This window comes from Calliopsis andreniformis, chromosome 5, assembly GCF_051401765.1.
Source record: "Calliopsis andreniformis isolate RMS-2024a chromosome 5, iyCalAndr_principal, whole genome shotgun sequence".
Classification (NCBI taxonomy): domain Eukaryota; kingdom Metazoa; phylum Arthropoda; class Insecta; order Hymenoptera; family Andrenidae; genus Calliopsis; species Calliopsis andreniformis.
Window position 1 is genome coordinate 3,069,755 of NC_135066.1, and position 24,570 is coordinate 3,094,324.

A 24,570-nucleotide genomic window follows, 5' to 3' on the forward strand; every position below is an offset into this window, starting at 1 on the left:
TAAACTCTATAAATCTCCACACAATACACAACAAGTTTGTACATCGAATAGAATGCATGGTCGATAAACCAAATTGGGGAAGCACGAACGTTTTCCTGATATGACTCGTAATCTTCAGGCACAGCAATCTCTGCTTCGCCAGACTCTCCTCAAAGCACTTTAGCTAATCAACCATTCAACACGAAGAACTATTCTACTTGTTCAATCAAAACGTACTTGTAACGAGAATAATCGTTCGGATGCACAGCATCCCGAACTTCTCTGAAAGAACTTAGACGCTACAAATATTATTATTGTCAATATCACCGTTTCTGTTCCTCTCTCTACGAAAGACTATCTAAAATATCATCTAACTCTTTCATCACGTGTTACCTTGTACTCGCGAGGTCTTTTCATCGTAATTCCCATCGTGTGAGGGCTTCAAATCGCAATAATCATCTTCGAAAACATCTCTACCAATCTTGTTAAGTATAATAGCTTCATCAGAGTTAAAAGAGACAATAATACTGATGATGCTGCAGAATGGAACTCGAAATCCTCGGTTTAGCAGAATACCGCGACGATCTCGGAATGTATAGCAATTGAACGTTAAAATCTCTTGGGATCCATTCTCTAAAATTTTGATCCTTCCTGAAGAGGATAAGTGGAACCATGTGATATCCTTTACTTCGACCTTCGAATCCAAGATGAGAAGAATGAAGCTTAAAACTTGGCGTTCTGTCTTCGAAGGTCGTTAGGAATGATAGTCGTCAGGAATGCGCCGAAGGCAAGGGTGACGCAGAGGACAATGTTCGCCCAAAAGTCGCCCCAACTGTGGAACAAGAAGCCGTAGAGGGTCGTGAAGGTGATGCCGAATATTTGGCAGACAGCGTTCAGCAGACCAGCAGACGTTCCCTCTGGTTCTGGGTATGTCAGTTCTGCAGCAAACTCGAAGCCCACTGGGAGGTAACCAGTCATGAAGAATCTGCAGATGATGGACAATTAGAAATTTAGAAGACAGTTTACGAGGGAGATAAAAAAGGGAGGAATTATTTTGAGCTGTATACTTACCCTAATATACCAGCTGTTATATAAACGACGCTTATGTAACTGGTATCCAGAGTGAACGTGAAGATGATCATGCCGAGGAAAGAGAAGAGATACACCCCCAGCGTTGTCTCTCTGTAAAAGTGTGGGAGAGTATGTGAGAATGTAGCTTAGAGATAGCTGTGGCTGAGGCAAACAAGTAGTAGGCATATTGAAGGCTATAAGAGAGACTTTATATTTTGGAAATAAATAGATTGAGTTGAAGGGAATTTTCTCTTTAAAAAGTGAATATAATATAAGATGGAAATAAGAAAAAGTTAGGATTCTGAAATTTGGAAATTGGAAACACATGTTTGGACCCCAGAGTCAAAGTGTATTAAGTTTACTGATTTCTGGGCTCCAGATATGTGGCTTATGTCGTGTTGCCTTATCGTAGGTTTATCTCAAGAAGAGGAGATTTCACTTACTTAAACTTGTGCGTTTTATCCAGCACGATGCCACAGAGTACAGAACCTAACATTCCAGCGCAAACGATCGTCAAACCAATTCTTCCAGCATCTTTCTCGTGACCCTTTTGCACAGAGAGGATGACAAAATTAAGAATATTTTAAAATTGAGCTATTCCTCATAGATCAATGATTTTAATTATAGAAAAAGGTGAAAACTACTCACTGGGAAGTATTGAAGGACAATATTATTGAGAAGTGTACTGATAGCATAGAAGATACCGACGTTGATACCGTAACTCAGTAGAAGCAACAAGTAGCCAACGTTTGTCATCAGTTTCTTCACAGACTGGAAGAAATTTTCTGTATCCTCAGCTTCTCTTTGCACCGCCTGGGCTGGGCTTGGAGGTAATGGCGGTTCAGCCTTGAAAACTGCAACAAAATATCCCTATAAATTAGATGGAACTGATTAGCTAAAGTATCGAGATTGAACTTAAGATTGTTTTACGTACAGAGGAGAATGAGGACCAGAATGATCGTAGTGAAAGTGGCCACGATATAAAACATAACTTGCAAGCCTCTTCCAATGACTGGGATCATCATTTTGGGATCGTCGCTACTTGTTACCAGCATCGGAGGGAAGAGGAAACCAATTGCTATACCCAACTGCAAATAGTTGCAAACATGTACTTCAGATAATGAAATGAGATCTAGGACAATATTCTTTTCTCGAACTTCTAATAACATTTATGAAAAATCAATAAGTACTATATTTTGATGGGATATCGAAGAGATTGAAAAGTTTTTTAAATTAGCTTCAGGTATATGTTAATCTGAATTCTTCCTGGAGCTACTGCCAGCCAGACTCGCTCTGTTGGTCCATTAACTTGTTTCAAGGAAGCAAGAGATCATTATTCTTTTCAGCCCATCACGGTCGATTCCAACGAGAGTTCCGCTCTCGAAAGCTTGCGAGAACCATGGACAAAGTTCTATGACACGAGGAGCATACGATTGACAAGGCCAATGATCGTTCACATTCATTTGATGCTCCGAGTGTCGCATAAAATATTCAAATGGTGGTCACTCAAATTGGATCCTTCGTTTGGCTACATCTAAATCAGCTCGACGTGAGGATCTCATGACAACCAATTTTATTAGTAATTCAGAAAAGGATATATAGACTCTATAATTTGATAATGTCTAAACTTCAAACTTTTTTGTGACCATAAAAAGTGAAATTTCCTGTGCTTGTTTTTAAACGGGAAACTTGGAATAAAATAATCAAGTTGAATTTGCATCTCAATGAAAAGATACTGGCGAATAGGGTGGACCTGCGGCATGGTCTATGAAATATGGCAGTTTAATTTGCGGGAAGGGGTCCGATCCCCATCACTGTAGCGGAATTAAACGTGGGTGCACAGTTCGGCTCGATTTCCCACCTAATAATGTAACAACTTAACTCGTGACGGAGACTGTCCCTCGAATTAGAATTTGATCGTGCCAGCCAACAGGTAGTGTGCACTCGAGTCTCATTTACGACCCGTTTCACTCGTTAATACTGTCAACAGGGATGTCAGAATTCGTTTACTCACTCATTCATTAGTATACACGAGAAACAACGCGACTCGATCTTATTCTGAAGCTAAAGAGAAATTCTTCTAATAGGAAATCTAAGATAAAGAAAATTTTTAAGATAGATGTATATAAATTTCTAAGAAGCTGTACTCAAAACGATCAATCGATTTTGATTCGAGAAGCTTTTTACAAATTTTTTAACTTTTTTCAAAATCTCGATATCTTTCATAGTCCTCAAGAGGCTCGGTACAATATTCAATCAATCTACTAATAAACTTGTCACGATGATTTGCGACCCACGATAAGAAAATGGAACGAAGGCACAGTAGAAATAAAAATAAATAGTCCTCGAGCTGGTGTTGATCTTGTCCATTCACTTCACATGAATGATCGCGTCGCCCTAGAACACTTGCGTGTACAGTGGCTGTCACGATGGTTCTCCATTCGGAATTCGTTTAATTCCGTGCATCTGGCGATATGCAAAGCCATAACACGTGAAACGACGACACACAGGCGTGCCACTAGAAAGCTCATTGAAAAGTCTCGGATGAAGCAGCGACTGACCTGATTTCCAAAAACGCCGATGCTGCACGCGCTGCTGACCTGGTCCGGGCCGAACCAAACAGCAGCTAATCGGGCTGGTACCGATAGGATGAAGGTTTGACTCACAGCCACCACTGTCTGACCGACGAACGTGACCCAGAAGAGGTCTGGGTGGACGCTGAACACTTTGATCCAGGAGCCGAGCGTTGTGCCGATTGCTCCTGCGAGTGCTGCGACCCTGAGCCCCTGGAAACAAATTTCTTGCATAATTTTGGGATTTCGTGTGGTTGGTTGGGAACGACGAGTTGGTCCATGAGACCATTTTTTTGAAGTCTGAAAAAGATTCTGGGAACCTTGGTATTTTTGGCGTTTGAAGTTAAAGTATGAGGTAGGAATTGTGGAAAGTACTTCTGATTTGGAAATGTGTTCATTCGGGAAGGGAAATTTGGTGTTTTTTATATTATAGTATTATAGTAAAGATAGGGGAACTTGAAGAGCATTGAGGTCCCTGAAACTAGGTAGCCTGCGTCAGTAGTAGCTATAGAGGATATTTTTATCAAACTTGGTACTCTTGATTACGTGAATTTTAGAAAAATATAATTAATCTTTACAGGTGTAAATTGTATCTGCTTTTCTTTTCGAATCTTTCGTAAGTTGAAGTATCGAACACAGCTGCTTTTTACATAATTTATAATCAGTTTATCGCTGGATAGAATATCAGCGCGAAATTCAAGTGCAGCGTCCCAATCCACTAATCTCGTAAACAAGTTTACCTGTGGATGAACGTCTTGAAATGACGAAACTTTCCTCAAGTATAGCGAGAATAAATCGAGCGATTAAAGCTGCGCTTGTGAGGGGCACGATGAAAAGGAAAGGGTTGAAATAAAATCTCTGAAAGGTTTTCCATTTTTAACCTGCGTTCAAGTGTCTACTTCATGAATCACCTGCAATATCAAACACAATCTGTCTTCCTATTGATACCTTTCATTGCATTTTTTGTCTGTGCCTTTTATCGATGATCATCCAGCGCGAGAGATGCAACAGTTTTTGTACTCGTGATACACAGCTGACTTTGATGTAACAGTCGATTAGATTAGACACGGATTGAGATTAATTAGTTAGTTCGAGTTATTTATTGCTGGAGTTTGACCAATTGTTGACGTGTAAATAACAGTGATTGCGATAAGTTTTCGAACTTGGGTTTAAGTATATCAAATATGGACTATACTACAGGTCTACTTAGGAAAATTCTTTTACACAATTTTTCATTGATTAGGAAATGTATACGAATTATTTCAGTCAGAAAACACAAGCTTTCTAGGGTTGTAATTTTCATTTCCTTTTGCATAGTGCTTTTCCATCCAAAAGTGTTCTTTTTGCTCCAATGTTGGGGGGTTAAAAAATATTGTGTTGTTTTAGAATGGTCATAGATAAGTGAAGTTTAGTGGAATTAAGTAGCGTGAAAATATTAAGTGCTTTGTACTTACGAATCTGTCGAGCAGATAACTCGCTGGGAATATGAACGGGATGTAAGTTATCATGAATATCATGCTGGTCAAGTCCACTGTAAAGCTGCTCACATTGTAATAAGACGTCACGATATTCGCGATAATACTGTACTGGATCCATTGCATCGCGTTACTGGCGCTGTAGAATACGAAGATCATCAGGATCAGCCATCGCCTCTTGTAAACTTTCGTTTCGACTACCTGCAATGGAAAACTCAAAGTAAAATTTATATCGAATGTAACTTCCTTTAGGTTTTATTGGAATTCCTAAATTTGGGATCTCTGAAAATTAAGTGTCCTGGAATCTCTGTCCTCTCAATTTCAATATGTGAAACTAGACACTAATTTTCGAAGAGAGTTATTTCATTGGAATAAAACCAGCGTTCATTTCCTTCGACATTTCGAAGAAAATCTCTCCTATACTTCTATAACGAAGTGAGATAAGAATAATGTGATTAAAGTATTTTAGAAGGTCGGAGCGAAACTAATGGTTTCTTCTTTCCATTAGAAACTCGTTTCTTCAAAGCCACCTTTATTCTCACTTAAGTATCCCAGTTGAATTCATGATTCAAATAAGCAATACTCAAGGTTTTTCCACCCAAAAGGACTAAACAGTTTTGTTTTAAAAGTACTTTATTAATGTTATTCTAGGAGAAGAACAAACACAAGAGTACTTGTCATTTAAGACAACAGTAATTGTCGAACAGAATCAACAGAAAATGTTTTCCTTCAGGAGCAAGTGCTTCTTAGTCACCTGAGTTGGTTGAACGCCGCTTTCCACGGCCTTAACGTACTCTGCCGAAGCTTTCACCATTTTCAGATCTTGCCCTTGTTCCATAATCCACTCGAGGACTGGCTAACGCTAAAGCGTCCAGCCGAAATCTGTTTCGAGCTTTTGAGGATCCCTCTTCCTCAGCTGCCCTTCGTCTTTGGAATGTTCCTCTTCAAAATGTTAGCTTCCAGTCGAACTGGCCGCCTGAAAAGGGATTTTCACTCAGTTAGACATAGCGTGAAAGCAGTTAGCTTTAAGGGTCTTCAGGGTTAACGCATTCGCCACGAATAACGCCATTTGGCGTCCCCGACGACTCGATTACGAGCAGACGATGGCAATTGGCTTCCTCACTTGTTCCCCATTTCATTTGTTGACATTTATATTTAAGTTTCCCCTCATTCGAGTCCTGAATCTGAATGTGATAAACCGAGCTACGAAAATTTTCATGATTTTGCTCGGTTTTCAGTACCAATTAGTGGCGCGCGGTTTCAACGCTCCTCTTCGAAGGCGTCCGTAATGAGTTCGGCCTGCATCAGCTGACACAATATGTCTAGGAGGTTCGTTGAGCACTCTCGAGAAAGGTTAAAGTGTTTTCTTTTTGTGTGAAACTGGAAACGGAGCCAGGTTTTTCGGAGGAAGGTTTGAAATACGCGGGGAAGACTTGTTGAATATTCTGATTAGGTGGTTGTGATTGACCCTCTGTATCTCGCTTTTCCTTTACGTTCATGAATAGGAAATTGTGGGATATTAATTGTCAAAGTGTTTGAATTTTCAAACTTTTATATTTTTGAATTTTGAAAATTTTTAACTCTCAACTGTCGCGGTTTTTCCAAATTTTCAAAACTTTTCAACTGTCAGGATATTCAAATTTTCAAATTTTTTAAAATTTTTGCAACTGCTAAAATATTCAAATTTTCAAAATTTCAAAATTTTTAATTTTCAACCGCCAAAATGTCTAAATTTTCAATTCTATAAATCTTCAAATTTTTAAAATTACAGATCTTTAAAGTTCCAAATTTTGAAATTCTCGAATTTTAAAATACCATAGTGTTTCATTTGAATACGTTACTAAAGTGTCTGGTCGCGAATTTCTGTCCTACAGAATTTTATTCTTATCTTTAGACGGGAAACGGTTTATCTGATTTCGAATGTATTTCTATATGACAGCTCGCCTTCCGCTCAGCTGATTTATATAAATGACATGGAAGTCAATATTTTTCGCTTATTAGATCTGTGTCGTAGGCTCTCGAGAATATCTAGCCTCGAGGGAACTATTCTGATACAGCTATTCGAACATCATCTTCACCTGACTTGTTAGGGGAAATTTGATGGCTGAGGGCGCCGCCCACCTTTGCCAATAAATAATTCACGTACAAAACTGTGTGTGATATAATGAACTGAATTTTTGAATACAGATAAAGATCTTAATCACTGACTGATTGGAATAGAAAAATCAATATTGAGTAGTTTGAAGAGAAACTTGACGTGGGGTTATCTTATATACGTGAAGGCACAGAGAGATTAATGATTATCGTATAATGACCAATTCATTAACGCGAGAACTAGTAGAAATGAGATATGAATTACTCTTCAATTATGTACTTCTTGAAGTGTTATTCAATCAAGCAAATTTCTCTAATTGCTAAAGACAGTTAAATAATTACAGATAATTATCTTTCTAATAATATTTTTTTAATTCTACTGAAATACAAAGCATGGTAATTATCTAGAGAAACTTTTTTATTTGATATAATTTTCATAAAAGTTGACAAATAAATGCAAATTAGTGACTAATAATGTTACTAATACGGATATTTTCTTTCTCGTGATTTCGATAATTCTCTTCCAGAAATTTGCGAAATAGGTTTATTTAAGCGAAGTTTCCGGGTACTAGAGTAAAAATATTAACCACTGGACGATAATTGATAAAAATGCAATTCCGTCGGCGATAACGACGTGCTTCATCGCGCGTGTAACACAGATAGGTGTTAAACGTAGTACTGACAAAGTAGTCTGTTACTCACGAAACGACAGAAAAAGAAGTATTCTTTTCTTCTATACGTTCCCCAACATTTCCATCACGTCGAGCGCGGCGTGGTAATGCAGGAAAGACACCCGCGTCCCTGGACCGAAGGATTTTTCAAAAGGTCGAGCTTTCCCAAGCCGCGACGAATTTATAGGAAATCGATGGAAGATCGTGAATTTAACGCGAGAGACGCCTGGAATTCGAGGTTTTAAGGTCAAGGACCATAGGGTTGGAGGAAGCGTTTACGCGTCCGACATGAATACAGAGATACGTCTTCCTCTCTGTTTTATCTATCGCCGCTGAATTCGCAGCGCGAGTTGGGAGAAGCTTTAGATTTTGATCTGTCGAGAGAACCTTCAATCGTATTATTACGGAAACCAACGTGGTTCCTACTGATATTGGGCTTTATCAAACTCTCAGATCTTTCAAGAGACCCCGGAGGAACACTTGACTACTTTGCTCTGTGCATATCAAAGCCACAGGTCCACTACGAAAAGAAATATCGACCTACTCGAGCGAGTGTGGAGCTAAGGCTCTGCTGAATGGAAAAATTTTAGAGCTCGATGAATCGTGCCCTATACGATACATAAATCGTCGGGAAAATTTAGTGTGTCTTGGGACTCTGTGGATCACAATCCCTGGAAATGGATTTCAGGAGCAACTTACGGGTTTTCGATGACGTGAACAGAATTGATAAATGGTAGATTTCTCGCGAGATATTCTATTCAGGGACGTGAGTATAATTTGATCTCCTTTTTCTTAAATTTAGAAATAATATTCTAGAGGGGAGTTTTATTGTGTGGCTATTCTTTGGAATTTCTTCTAAAAATTATTCTACTTTATAATGTTCTATATTTATTATTAGATACAAATTAATCATTGGTAGTTCCAGTATCAACTTAGATGTGTCGATAGTTTTCAAACCAGTTCCGTGTGCCACTAATTGGTTGTTATGCAAGTAGAACGAACAAAGCGTGCCATATAAGAAATGCAATAAAAAAAGATGTAATTTTTTCTCAATAGAGAATATTCAATTGTTCTTCCGATCACAATTGAATATTTTCCAATATTCTCCATTTCCCATTAAAACAAGGGTCTTCTAACAACGTTCATAGTCCCAAAAAATACTCTAATTTCAGCTTGAAAAATAAAAGAAGAAAAATATAACTTACCTTCAAAGTGACCAGCAACTTCGATCCAGCAATCGACAAAAGAGCCACTCGCCCCGACCGCTTCCGCTTCAGCGTGTACCATAAAACCGCTGCCTTATCGTTCACCAAACTTCTCAGTCAGCTGACGTTTACACGAATCCCACAATCCTCCTGTTCCAAGCAGGAACCGCGACGCGGAGTCCCAGCGAGTCCACGTGGATCGCGTGACTGATCTACGCCGGTCGAACGATCAAAACACCGTCGCTAATTGAATCAGGCGCGAGAAAAAATTCCTCCAAACGACTCGCTCAGTCGTACTAAAACGTTAAATCGATATCTTTCGAGCGATCTATCGATCCCAAGAACAGCCGATCTCTGCCCTGCAGAGAGTCTAAGTGGATTCGAAACTCGGACGCTGAGGAAGTTTCCGTATGGGAGATCGTGTCCACGAGGAGGGAATGTTCCACGAGGTTTGCTGTTTTCTCAGTACGTCTGAACCACGATGTATCGATCAGTCGCAGTGCCTATATGGGTCTCGATTGAAGGAACGAAGCAGCAGGTGGACGATGCAGGGACTCTCAGAGGGTTCAGCGTCGCAGAAGCTCCTGTGTCATGGTTCGGCCGAGGCTGTGCGACATCCGAGTCCACGGAGCGCTGGACATTAACTAAATCCGATGGATTCGGCGCGGCTCGCACCACCTACGTCCTTCGTCTGATAGCAGCTTGTCTCGCGCATCGTCCGAGCCGCTCTATTGCTTCTGCGCGAGACTTCCGATGTGCTGGAGCCCGCCACCCGATTACGAGCCACGCGATAACAAACGCGACACATTCGCTTCCTTCTAATTTTCCTGATGGCCTGACCATGTTTCGGTCCATCTGTGATTTCGACAGTTCCTGGCTTTCTGCTTTGAAGGAGGCTGGGTCCTTTGGAAGCGAAACTGATTCGTCTTTGAGGACCTTTGGGTTGGATGAGATCTCAACTCAACCTTTTAATTTAGATCGTTTGAGACTTCTCTTGAGATAAAATTGAGAGGGAGTTGGTGAGAGAATGATATGAATTCGGGTGGGTTTGGATCTACTTCTGAAGGGATGATGAGTTTTGAAAGTGGTTGCCACAGTTGGTTGGGTGGCCACAGTCTTGTTTTTGCTAGACTGAACTTATTTTATTTCATTATTTATACTGAAATAGTGATGATTTTAGTATGTCTAGGTATCTTAGGGAATTACTTTTCTGGCTCTTCCTCTTTCACTGGAATGATCGATGGTGTATTTTCTCCATCGTTCACTGAGAAACGAAGATTTCCATGTGATTGAGATTCATGCAAGTTTGACTTCCCTGCTCTGGGAAGTCAGCCATGTCCTGCAGGATTTCTGGGAATGATTTATAGGTACCCTTTCGATCAATAGGATACTCAGGCTCTTCTGTGGCGACACGAGTAGATACATAGAGCGAGAAACAGTGTTAATATTGCAAACAGAAAAAAAGGCGTTTCCAAGATAGTAACACTGTATAATAATAGTTTCTCGACCTACTCTAAGACCATCACAGATGGAATGGAACTTCCGATGGACCACTTATTTAACCTTTAGCTTCAACTTCTCTTTTTCTTTGCTAAGGTCGATCCAGAATAGTTTTCCAACCTGCATACTTTATCTCCATTAACTATTCATCTCATCAACTATTAAACCTGAAGTTACTCAGCTGCTGACATCGATACTATTCGAAGGCAGGAATAACCTCTTCTATTAATACAATAAAAATCTTGAGACTGCATTTAGAAATTCTGAAAGATTCTTTGAATTTCTGGAAGACTCTCGCCTCTTCTACAACGTTCCTTCAAGGAACCATGTCTGACCAAAGGCGCGACGATTCTCCTTGTCTCTAGAGACAGCCAATTAGAGAAAGTAATAAACTCATCATATATTCTTAATCTCCCACGACTAAACACAAATATCGCTCCACAGACAGGTCTCTTTTGTTCAACAACGTCTCGATCTAATGATCGGATTAAGGATCCGATGTAGCACTAAATCTCTCGCGGTCATAAAGCGCGTTCGCTTGGACTTGACGTCAGCCATTATCGTGCTTCGACTTTGTCGGTGAAAAAGTAACGTGCAGCAACTGTTTGCCGAAAGGTGTACAAAATGACGACGTACCGATTACCTGTGTTCGTGTTTGGAGCGTGATACTGCTCCGAGCAAACAGGATCTTCTGAGAATATCGCGATTTAAGCTCCCAAATCCGATTTTATTGGCAGCGGATCTCCTATCAGCAGTTATAGGACCTATATAATTATTGCTACACCGGAGCTAGTGGCGGGAAGTAAAATGTTTATTGTAAAATTTGGGGTATGGATGATTCTACTTGTGAGAATTTATATTGATAAAAGAAAATATTCATTTCTTCTTTTAGATGTTAATGTGGACGTTCATGTGAATTTTTATTTTTATTACCACAGCTAGTTGAATGGAAGCTAAGCAGAAGTTTCTCTATTTTACATTTTTAATTTAAAACTTCAATTTGGTACTTAAATTCATCTGGTACTTAAATTTGCCATAAATGCATAAACACCTGCAGTCTAGTAACATTAAGTATAATGCTTTCCAGTAATAACTTATTTTTTACGAGTAGAAAAATCTTACATATTCAAAAGAGAGGCATTTTTGTATTATACTCTTATTAATTCGAAGCAAGAGCAACTAGACCACGAAAACAAGTTTCTCCTGCCGTTGTAATTCCCTGTATCGAACTTTAATTAATTAAAAATTTGAAGAAGTTTTTTCATTAAAAATAAACAGTAGCTAGAGTAATCTAGGGCTCCGTTACGATCGATTTTCTATCTGGCAACTTGCTGTAACGATACCAAAGATTTATATGGATCCATGGAAGTTGAGTTGAATCGTTTTCCAATGATTTCCACGTAATAGCTAGCCTAGCTATTTCGAGAGGCGTAGATAAGGGACAAGTGGCCATTCGTGAAGAATTTTCCACTAGGAGTCGCTTATTTACGAATTTTGTCTAAACTGTGCAGGTCCTCGTGTTATCGGCGTTTAGTCGTCTGAAATCCTGAGGCGATTGCCCGAGACACCGATTTCGTCGAATCAAAGTTATATCATCGATGAGATAACGAAAAGAATCAGCTCACGTCGATCGAGAACGTGCCAGAAATCTCATTAACTCATCTACTCCAGACACTAACCAATTCTAGGGATAAACAAATCCTAATGGTTCCAGTAATTACACCCGTCTTGGATCTTTAATTAAAATCACATGACTCCTTTTTAACACATTGCCGATCGATTAAGAGGATTAAGAAAATTTGTTAAAATTCCTATCTTAACTCAAAACTTCAAAAAGAGTTTAACAAATCTTCACATTTTCCTATTGTTATAGGTATGAAAAGACGAAGTTTTCCTCGAATCGTTTAGGAGATGATCGCATTCTTCGCTGTCGACGCAACCTATACTAACTAAGGCACGAAGCAGACCGATTCGTCTCGCTAAACGCGAAGTCAAACAGCGTACCGATAAGTCGTGTCATTGATAAAACGTTTAGTGGCGATCCAGCATTATTGACATTATCTCCGCGCGCGGTGTATTGCACGATATAAATTATGACGTTCACCGAGAAGCGCGCGAGCTTCTAACGCGGGACTAACATAAGTTATGCAACGTTTGTCCGCGGGTGCGCATAACAAGTCCCATAAATATTAAACGAGCGGCACACTTGATCCCACGTCCGACGATTTCAAAAGAAGCCCGATGCGTCGGATCTTCTTATCTCCCTGGAGCTTCTCTCCCGATCAAAAGTGTAAGAATTGGAACGTCATCCCCTTTGTCTTAATATTTGATGCCTGGGGATGTTTGTACCAGTTAGGGATCATTTTGCGGGGGTATTGGAGTTTTATGGATTTTTTGAGAGTATTGAAATTGATGAATAGGTCTTATTTATTTACTTAGTATGTGGTAGCGTTAGGAATTTATTAAAGGGTGAAGAAAACATAGAAAATTTCTATGTTTTAGTGTTAATAATTTCCATACTAGATGTTTTATCTTATATTTGTGACACTCATGCGATTTGAGACTTAGGGATATCTCTTCATCCACTACAATATAAACAATTCATAGTTTCTTTTTAATTAAATTTTGTCTTTGATTTTTAAACTTTGATTTGTCTGCTACTATAAGCATTAGGCACAGAAGGCTAAAAAATGAGATGGCATTATCAATGAGACAAGATATGGTGAGTAACAAGTTCGAAGAAATGAATGAATTAATAATATCCATATGTGCTTAATGTATTAATAAGGCTTGAGTAGAAAGCATACAAAACAGACTTCTTGCAAAGCAAATGAGTTTCTGCAATCTTTTGGGCATAATTTTAGACAGGTCAACGACCAAAATGATTAAGAATGATAATTGAATATTCATTAATCTCACTGTAATTAGTGAGTACCAGAGTTCCTTTAAACAAGAATGCTCTTATCTCCGTAAGAGGTCCTTGAGTACACATAAAAGGGTTTAGCTGTTCCCCAAAACAATTCCCTTAGGGAAGCACTCCCCCCAGTTGCCCTCGGCTATCATTGATAAAACTCGAATACAATAGGTAAACTGTTTTCGCTACTATTTGCACGAGGTGTTATCTAATCAATACAGTACGTAATAAAAAGGAAAAGTATCCATACCTGAGATAGTGGCCGATGAGCAATTTGATTGGGGAATAAAAGGCCATTCGATTCTTCTGGAAGGTGTCGAATTCCGTTCATGTTCGATTACTGAATCTCCCTATCTATCGAGCAGCTCTTCGAATCTTACACAATCTATTCCGTAATACTATCGCGTCACAACTACTTTGTTAGCCTTCGCAGAGGTATTTATTCGAGAAAGTTTCCTTAAGTTCGCTGACCACTTTTCAGAATGAATCTCGACGAGACTTTGCGTCTCTGGATTTCTACTGGATTTGAACCGTAACCTCTGCGAAGACAGAGGATTTCGTTCAGCAAGACGTCACGTGGAATTTCTGATTCTTGATTTTTAGTGGGCGTCGATAGCCAAAGACAGAGACAGTGTATTCGATGCTCGTACCGGCGCGCTTGTCAGTGAAGCAGCGTCAAACTGGAATATTAATTTTACTAGTGGAAACGTGTTTACAATGACTGAAATGAGCACGCGCGGAGCGGCTGATATGCGAGCTTAAGATTACTTAGTGTATCGCGAACTTTGGTGACGCTGTATCGGTGGTGACGAATTTCCATGTATCAACACTTTTGTTGGGCAAGGATCACTGTTTCTTAGTTATTCGTGCTTAACTGTACTTCATTATATAGGGGGAATTGAGTCCATTAGCATGGGAGACAGACGGCTGGAGGAAGGAAGGAGGAATGTCGGCAAAAGATTCGAAGGAAATTTCTGTGTCATCAGAGGCATTCAACTTTTGCCAGAGAGGAATAGTTTAAATTGAGTCATGATTATATGTTCGCTCCAGTTGTTACGTTATCTTTGCTTTTCTTAAAAATAATAGTTATCTCTGTTTATTTGTGTTCCATATTAAATATACTTGCGATTCAACTAAACTGAGCTCACTAGATAAGAAATTTCGAGTGTTTAGTATAAACTCGTGGAAACAATTTAATCGCTAGGATTTAATAGTGATAGGATGTGTCCTAGATTTCTTCACAATTCAATGGTTTTAACGTGACACCTGTAAACATGTATGCTAGTCTTATCTTGCATGAGGATTGAGTAGCATCTGAAGTCAGTATGCAAGTCGGTATACATTTAGTACCCTCTGGAGTCAATTAAGTGGCGTCTGACCACGACTGGTCGATTCTACTTAAACTTCTTACCGCCTGGGTCAGCACTAATCTACAAAACTCGAAATAACCTTTTGTTTGATAATGTTCTGAAGGAAGCAAGTCTGATTTTGTAACTAGTTTTTAAGATCCTATCACAGTTCTAAATTTTCGACATGATATGCGCTAAAATATCAAAATTTCAGTGGTTTCAGGGATCAAATCTGTAGCGGACGCTATTAAAACACGTCTGTTTATTAGGGTGACGTCCGGTGATCAGTTCGAACGTGCTTGATATGATAATGAGAGTGCTCATGCATGGGCAAAATACCGTCCTTCGTCGCCATTGTTCGATAGCCTCTAAATTTCTTAACCTTCGTGAAATATCTATTAACCTTCAGCCTACGTGGCGTATGATAATTTGTTTTTTTGGTCCTTGATCACTAGCTATATTTTAATGTCTACCGTAGCTGATATCCACGAAAATTGATATAAAAATATAGCATAAATTCTGTGAAAGCAAAATAGCAGCAATCTTCGCGTAAATTGGTATTTTACACTTTACCAATTTGTTTCATGATACATTACTGAAGTATATATTTTTCACAGCGCTCAACATTGTGTTTAGTACAATTACGATAAGTGTCACTTGCAACATGGTGATACGACGTACGAGTCTACATCATTTAAAATTAAATAACACAGATAATAGACACTGTTCAACGATTAAAGAATAGAATAATTTAAGAGCTTAATATAATGTTAAAATTGTAGTCAGAAGAATTCTTTTCTCAGATCTCTGCCGTCTTCTTGCGTCGCGAAGTAGATGTGTCCCGTTCCATGACAGTCTGTACTTAATCAGTGGTTACCGACAGTGTTAGTCTGGCGCGCCTGTGTTATAGGCAACTTAGGAAACGAAATGCAGCTCGTGCACTCATCTCGCAGGCGTGCAGAACATCGACGAATATTTGCATTATCTTTCGAAAGAGATAATATACATGATAGGTATTTGAATATTCAGAGCAACAAGTGAATCCACTTCTAATCTGCAAATAAGTGCTAATCACACAGGTTATCAATGTGTTGATTTCTATCGTACATTAATAAGTGCAGTAGTAATTACACTACAAAGAAATGAGACGTGCAATCTTAAAGGTACATGTGTATACTTATATCTTAATCGTTGTTGAGAGATATATTTTTGTCGAACCTTGTTTTTATGATGATTAGTGAAATCTAGGATACAAAGTTTCAGATTCTATAGAATAATGGATTTCAAGGAAACTTCTTGTCTCCTTCTCAGTGCGCCTAGTGCTGTATTAGATACACTAATCATTTTTACTTCATTTGCAATCAGTATGGGCCAAGACGACTCTGATGCAACGAGCCAGATAAAAAGTTACATAACTTATTGCAGTTTTTACTGTGCCTCTGTCGTTTTCTCAAGCTCTTTTATCTATTGTCCTGCATTATAATTTTAATCGATGCACTCGAGTTCACGAAAAAAGATAATTCTCTTTTTACCCCTCTTTTTCTTCTCACGTTATTAACTAGGATTTCTCTCGCGTATTTCATTTCCTAGGTTGCTATTAATTATTTCATGTCATTGACAAATAATGTATTCCATTTTAAGAATAAATATTTCAAGGTATTTCCTCTGCAAGAGAGAACAGCTGTTACAAAATAATCCCAGATCGATATTTCAAACTTCAGCCTCAATTCTTGTCATCATTTTAGACATTCCTTATTTGCTATTATGTAAGTCTTCGCAGTTTCTCAGAGAACCTCGCTGATATTCGAGCATTCTTCAGTTTCACTCTTCCATGCTCAAAATTCTTCTATAAATCTTCAGAGTCTCAAATCATGATACTTCGAACCTTTTATTACTGCACTGAACTGAAATATTACCATCCATTATTCTAACGTGACTATCAACTTCTTCGAGAACACGTATATTTCATTTAAATAGTAATATTACAGTACAGAATACTTAACAGTGCTGAATTCAGACGATTAAAGTGGTTCACCAGCGAGTCGTTGAAGCGTGGCATTTTCTAAACGATCCAAAACAAAATGAAGCAACATGTGTGTGACGTGCACCATCGCGATAGTTAGAACGCGAGGATCTCGAGAAGGTGCACGCGTGTCTACACGCGGAGACCTTAGCTTTGCTTCAGTTCAATCTTATCGTGCGGTCCGTTCACATCTCCTGGGATATACTAGTTACCATTTCCCTAACGGTAACCACCGTGCCTCTCGACTGACCACTTCCAAATTTCGACTGGGAAAAGTGCGTGAAAGTGCCTCGCCGTTCCAGCTGATCCAAAATTTCTCTCACACTGGAAGCCTCGAAGCTTTCGAGCTTTTTCTGAGATTTTTACTCTGAGAGGGACTTAAGCTTAGTTACTTGTCTTGAACTGAACTTGGACTGAACCAAAGGGAGAATTTGAAGAATTAAAGACCTATCTTGTAATAACTCTCCAGTTTGTGACTTTTTCTTTGGTTCAAAATAGCTTCGAAACTTTCCCAATTCTTGACATTTTGAAGGACTTTTCTAGTTGCAAGAAAAATCTCAAAGCAAGTAACTAAAATTAATACCTGCTTCTTGCCCTCCCACAGTGATAACTGGACCAACATAAAGAAGATCAAGAATCCTCAAACCTAACCCAAAACAACTCTCAATTTGATAAGTTCCAAGAAAAGTGTTTACCAAAAACATGAAGAGCAACTCCTTCCACCTAGTCTCGAGCAGTTCTCAACCAATTCCATCATCGTAGAAAAACCTTCCCCTCATCAAAAGTCCAAAGGCCACTGAAACTTCTCTGAGACTCGTGATGCCCTGTTCCAGCATCAATCTCCACCCAGAATTTGTTCGAGGGTTCGTTATCGACCGTATCAGATAACCAGCGTATCGTCCGCGAGGCATCGATCAAGCTAGTCATCAGCGTAGCCAGTGTCTTGACAGCGAGTGTCCGAAGTCCTCTTGCGAGTACGCTTCGTGGAAAAAGCAGGAATCGAATTTCCTGAAAGCTCTTAAGCTCGACCCTCCCTTGGGCAACCCTTCTGGTCTGAGAGGGAGCCATGGAAGTGGAAGGGATCGGTAAACAGGAACAGGCCAGCCGATCCATCAGCAATTAAACGCCTCGTCCAAAGGCAGTGTTTTCAGTGACTAGAGGATTGATTCGGTTCGAAGGTGTTCGTCGAGCTGAAGAATGATGGTGTCACCTGGCATGAGCCTAGTGGCTGCTGGAGTCGCTTCTGGGATCTGCTTTCTTATCTTCGCCAGCATCCGCAGAGGGTGAGTGACGAGCAATTTCTCGAGGACCTTCCTCATTAATTTTCCTGTTTGCCTGGGAGAAGGGAGGGGGTAGATCGTCGGGGAAAATTGAGATCATGGGAGTAGGTCGATGGAGCGTAAATCGTGTCTCTCTTATTAATTTGCATCTGTCATCGTTGGTCGTCGAGGTTCTGCAGGATTTTTCATTTTAGTCGTCGCGGGAAAACGCTTCGCTTTCGTGGCGATATCGCGGATACGTGTTAACGATGCGTGACGTAGATACGAGCACACGCTGTTTGTTTGCGATGAGCTTTAAGTGTCTCGCGGCCGCCAGCCTCTTCGAGGACTTCTTGCCGAACGTTCTTGCTTTTCTTGCGTCTCCTCGCGCGATTAGAAATTGTAACAATCGGCTGGCTGAGTCTCTCGAGCCTGTGAAATTTAGAAATCGCGCCTAATCGCTTTGGGATTTTAATCGATTCGATTTCTTCGTCTTGTCGACGCTTCAGCGACTTCTTTCAAGACTGTTTCTTGTCCCTGACGTGTAATAAGTCGGGAGTGCTTTCTAACTACTGTTGGGTTGGTATTCGTTCCAGATGGGATTTAGACGAATTAAAGTTATCGACGGTGAGGCTTGTTATCGCGAGTCAACGTTCAAATTACTATGGCCTCGTTGACAGAAACCAGAAAGCGATTGCTTATTTCCTGGCGGCTACGGTAGCTTTATGTGTGGCGTAATCTCGATGGTATTGGCGATTTTTTTATATGATAGTGATATATAATTGAAAACAATGGGAGAAAGACTCGAGATAGCTACGATTCATTGGTTACCGAGGGAGTAAATAAACGTGATTGTTGTTTTTTGTTGTTTCGACAGAATTCTGATAACGTTTGGGATTATCTGAGAGACAGAGATAAAGAGTATAGACCTATGACCTTATAGAGGTAACCCTTAAAAACGCGAACATACGACTCTGTTTACTAAATAGTATTTAGAGTCACGTGAGAGTCACCCAGACCTTCACCTTGAATTCTCATTATTTAAAACAACAATTTAAAGCAGATGCATTATTCATTAGCAAAGTATAAATAATGATGAAATTTGAATATTTTAGATCCTCATAATATCGACTTAAAATTTGCCAAAAAAATAACAACAAAACCACCTTCGACTGTGTCCAAACACTCCAATACGTAAACATGAATTATCGCAGTGACTTTCGCGAATAACAATCTACTGCGCGATTAGAGGCAAGCGTCGATATCGTCCTTTTAGATCTCTCTTGGCACTGATACCGATACGTCGATAGCAGAGAGCGAAGCCTACCTGGTTTCTTAACGATCTCGTTGGAATGTCTTCGGTACTCGCGCGGCCACGGAACGAGGTTCACGCGTCATTTCAAGTCCGTGGCCAAAGTAGTCCGGGCAAAGGCCTCCGGAAGAATCCTTGGCCGTTATGACCCGCGAGCTATGCGTGCACACGCGCGCATTTTCACGCATATTTATACAGGGTGTTCGACAACAAGTGTCAGACATTTTTAGGAACGATTCTATAGAGATATGAACTCTTGCAAAGTAGATTCAAATTCGCGTGAAATGTGTCTGACTTGGGACTTATTCTACTGGCAGAGGGCACTAGTTATATCAGTCGTAGCGAAGTCAGTAGACAGAGTCCTAAGTCAGGCACTTTTCAGAGTAGTTGTAAGAAAGATCAAAGTTCATTTGACTTTTGCTAAACAAAAAACAATACCTTTTTAATAAGAATTCAATGCAGAAGTAGCTACAATTTATACTATTTTATGTGACAGAAATTAATTTAATTGTACTCGTCTACCACAGATATTTGAACAGTAAACAAGACATGCCCAAAAATAAATGTTAAAGATATTTTAAGAAAATTTTCATGCACAAAGTAAGCGTCATATGTAGAAGATAGAAAAAGATGATTTTAATTTTTCATAACACTTTGCGCATACATGTGTCCATGAAGGAACATATTCGCTTACGACATACGCACACGTGCAAGAAACGAAGTTCGGTATGCAGGGCTTGCTTTTATTTATTCTCTCTCGATCCAACCAGTCTGGCGGGTGTCGTTCGATATTCTCCTTTTTGTCTTGAGCACCGACTGAATTACGTTTCGGTGATTTCCCTTGATACGACGATGGTAAAAATCTGGGAACCCTCGAAAGGGTTGGAGATCGTGAAACGCGAAACGAAACGGCACACAGGAATCTTTGCAATGTCAGTGCTTCCATTATTATAGAAGGTCGACTCTGTCATTTAAACTAAAGCTTTTCCAATCGATTGTCGCAAATTGTTCAGTTATATAGCTCTTTTAAGAGTTAATAATTAGCGAATTCATTAAACAGTACTCACGGGTCTCTCAGCCATCCCAACAGTCCTCGATACGTGTATAGTCAACGTTTGGTATAGACTAGGCTAAAGTTGTGAAACTGGGCACTATTTACATTCGTACATCGTTTACTCTATTTTCCTTGGAATACTGTATCAGAAGACGATACGTAAATACACTGAGTCAGAGAACAAAATTTTCTTCGAATCAGCCTAGCGGCAGGTGGAGTTACTCGTATTGGGTAATTATACATTAGTCATTTCTTGAACTTGAAAATAGACATGATAAACAGTTCATTTCCTTCCTTTCTATACTCCCAACTGGAAGCTTCGAACCGTTTTACAATTCTCATTAGAATTTTCTTATATGATAAGTTTCCTCTTCACCTTCAGCTCCCAGATACCTAATTGCTCTTTACGAAGTGATAATTATCACTTTGTTGCATCAATTTATGCATCAATATTATACCAATATTATACTAATTCTTCGCTAGAATGTCAATTCGACACCAAGGGACAAATTGAGTTAGGAATATCTGAGAGACAAGCGATGATTAAATTCCAATTTTCATCAACCACGTAATTGTGACAAAGCTATCCACGTGCAGGCCATAGAGGCAGCAATCGAAATAGAAAGACTGAATTCCCAGACTAATCCCCCTGAATGATGAATCGAGAATCGCGCTCCAGTGTTACGCGTGTTTCGTAACAGCGTTACGTGTGACCAATTCAGCGGCGGGAACTTCGAAATCGTCTAGCTTCAGTGTAATTCGCGGTCCCTTTTGTTTCTCGTCTCCGCTCGGCTTAATAATTCAGTCCAGATCGATATCAGGTGCCCGTGTCCCGAGATAACGAGCATACATTGTTTCGACGTAAGTTGACCCAGATGAAAAAGTAATTTCTTAACGAATGTGAACTCCGCCGAGCGCGAGAATCCCGCGGAGAGAATATATCCTCGAGGTGGAGGGGAGCGTCTGTGACCCTGGTGCACTCGGAATAAATGACGCGAAAATACTTCCGATCGACCTGCGTCCCGTTGGCATTCTTCAATAATTCATCGACCGACGATAACGCCGCGATAAAAGGCCAGTACAGAGTTTTATTATTCACGAGACAAATCTGTCGGGAGGGTTTGCTGCCGTCAGGCGCTTGTTTCCTTGACAAATGGAGTATCATTAAATTATAGAGGGAGGAGTAATAATAGGAGCCCTGCTCGCGGTGCAATTCGTCAGTGAGATGAAAGGGAGGGTCTTTGTGTAAATATGAGGTGAGAGGGTGAAACGAAATTTTCTCGTTGAGAGCTTTGTCTTCGAGGTAATTAATTTCCCTTGTCCGACTACCACTTGCCGTTTCCACTCGCGCTGTGGCGTCTCCAAGTGTTGGTATTGTGGCAGGGAATGGAATAAATTGTGAAATCAGTAAAAAGATGAATCTCAATATCGTGGTAGGGAATTCTGCCTAGGAAGTAATTAATTTTCTTTGTCTGGATACTATTTGCACTTTCTACTTGTACTGCAGTTTCCCCAGATGCTCGTAACGTGACATAGAATGGAATAAATCACGAAATGGGTGAACAGATGAATCGAAATTTCATCATAGAGTTCTGTATTCTTGAGGTCATTAATTATCCTTGTCTGGCCACTGCTGGCCCTTTCTACTTGCACAGTGGTGTCTCCAAATGCTGGCACTATAACAAAGAATGAAATATATCATGATATTGGTGAACAAGTGGATCGAAAATTCACCGCAGAGACCTCTGATCTTGACGTCACCAATTTCACTTGTCTGACTGCGACTGGCCCTTTCTACTGTCACAATGATCTCTTCCAATATTGGTACTACGACAAAGAGTGACTATAACCACGAGATAGGAGTAAAAATTTGCCTGAAATTTTATCACAGAGATCCCTGTCTTTGAGGACACTAATTTCCCTTGTCTGTCTACTTCTAGCCCTTTCTACTTTCACAGTGGAACTTCCAAACATTAGTAACTTAGCAAATATGAAACAAGTCGTGACCAGCTATAATAAAATTCTGTAAAAAAATCAAGAACCTGGAGGTTGAAGGTTGATAGTAGAAGAATGTGGAAGCGAGAAATATTACCTGTCATTCTGAATGGACAATAGGATGCGAGTGGACGGACCAGTTCTTGCGATGAAGTGCGAAACACTGCGATTTCATGGGCTGACGGGTCGCAGATGTTGGAACCCGAGCAAAACGATGGAAATGCGTCGGAGTGTTATGAACGGAAGCGGGAATCTCTGGTACCGTTAATAATCACGATAATTTGCATTCGATACACGGTAAATGCCCATCAAGCTGGAACAGGTCTACATTAAACCATGCCTTGCATTAAATAATACGTGTCAGTATATTGCTCCGTATTAAATATTACGGAAAATGGAAAATTCTGCGAATAAATACTCATCTTCATGTTACGCTTTCTCTACTTCAATTAAAATATTTAAATAAAAGATAATCCTACTTCGGGTACAACCATTCTGATCAAGAGCAACAGGGCGAATTTATTTAAAAATATTGTACTTTTTGAAAATGTAAAATACTATTGTACCAAACCCATCTAATATTCTCATGTTTTATATTCATACAGTAGCATTTTACATTTCCAAAACTACTTAGGATATTTTTTAGTAGCTTCATATTGTTGCGTTTGATCGAAAACTTTTCCCAAGGGGTGGTATTAGCATTTATGATATATTGTGTCCAAATTGGGATCATCGAAGCACTAATTCGGAGATTACAACTCGGTTTCATTCGCATGACGCAACCAGTACGCGTAAATGGGTACTACAGCTGGCAACGGGATAATCGCAGAGGTGGAATCTCGCAATTAACGCGGGAAATCGATGGGATCAGAGCGCGCAAAGGTTCCATCAACGTACATGCACATTTACCAGCGAGCGCCGTCATTTTCCAATGGCATCGTGACGCTCTCACGATCCTCGTTCTCGTTCCTGTGACACACATCGCGAACAATTAGAAACCGTTCGTACGAAAAAACCACATCGAACGACGCACTAGCGACACAAAAGCCGCGCACGTGAGCGTGCTGGAGGACGCAAGAAGGGAATTACCATGACGATTGGGATATGAAATATGAAGGTGTTTATGAATGCGGCCGATGTAGCCTACGCCCACGCAGGAATTGTAATGTTCCTGCGAACGGGGGAGGTTCGTTGAAATTTGACGGCCGTTACGACAACAGTTAGATAACTTTCCGCTTCCTTGACGTAATATGGGTAAATGGTCTTGAGAGGCGATGGGAATTTAGAATAGGTCAGGCCTAATCATATTGTTGCCTTGGGAGGTCCTTGTAAGGATTAGCTAAAATGTGACGTAAGGACAGTGAATTGAATAGAGAAGTGGAACTCCAAGGAAGAGAAGTCAAATTCCAGGCTCAGAATATTTGTGCATTTTTTAGAGAATAGAAAAATAATACTGGAGACTGGAATAATTGGAGAAGAAATGCTGTATACATCTAAAAGCTGCACTTGGAACCATGGTTCAAGGATTCAATTTTATTTTCACATTCTAAAAGCTTGAAGTTCATAAAAAACCTGAAGCTTGAAAGACAGATAAAGTGTCTTGAAGATAAAAGACTCTTGAAGAAGAATTCTACAAGCATTATACAATGATCATCAGATAGGGATGTTATAATGATCATCTACTAACTCCTACGTCGAGAAACTTCCCAAGAACTTCCAGCACTTCAGACATATTAGATAAATAATTTAATTTATCTTGATTATAAAGAAGAGAAATTAAATCTGAACAGCACCGATTCTCACAGTTCTCTAAGAATCGCCTAGATCCAAGAATCACCATTACAATGATATTACTAAAGATCCAAGAAATCCTCAAGCCAAGGAGGACCTCAGTAATCATTGGATACTTACCACACCTAGATCCAAGAATCGCTATTACAACCATACCCAAGAAATCCTCAAATCAAGAAGAGTTTCAGTAATCACTAAACACCTACAACTCCTCTATCTAAGAATCGCCACTACAATAGCTCCATAAAAGTCCAAGAGATCTGCAAACCAAAAAGAGTCCCAATAATCACTAAATATTCACCCCA

At 39.7% G+C, this 24,570-nt stretch overlaps 1 protein-coding gene across 2 annotated transcripts; it reads right to left on the reverse strand.

Moving 5' to 3' along the window:
• Positions 1-702: 702 nt before the first annotated feature.
• LOC143179324 (choline/ethanolamine transporter flvcr2a) lies at positions 703-13,813 on the reverse strand. 2 transcript variants are annotated; one of them, XM_076378508.1, is made up of 9 exons: positions 9,069-9,325; positions 5,853-6,074; positions 5,078-5,299; positions 3,612-3,836; positions 1,985-2,138; positions 1,699-1,904; positions 1,494-1,597; positions 1,051-1,161; positions 703-964 (listed from the first exon to the last, which is right to left on the reverse strand). In XM_076378508.1, exons 2-9 carry the CDS (start codon positions 5,934-5,936, stop codon positions 703-705), a joined length of 1,368 nt encoding a protein of 455 aa, XP_076234623.1. In that variant the 5' UTR covers positions 5,937-6,074; positions 9,069-9,325. The 2 variants fall into 2 exon arrangements, with proteins under 2 accessions (XP_076234623.1, XP_076234624.1); XM_076378509.1 differs by lacking the exons at positions 5,853-6,074; positions 9,069-9,325 and adding an exon at positions 13,733-13,813.
• Positions 13,814-24,570: the final 10,757 nt, after the last annotated feature.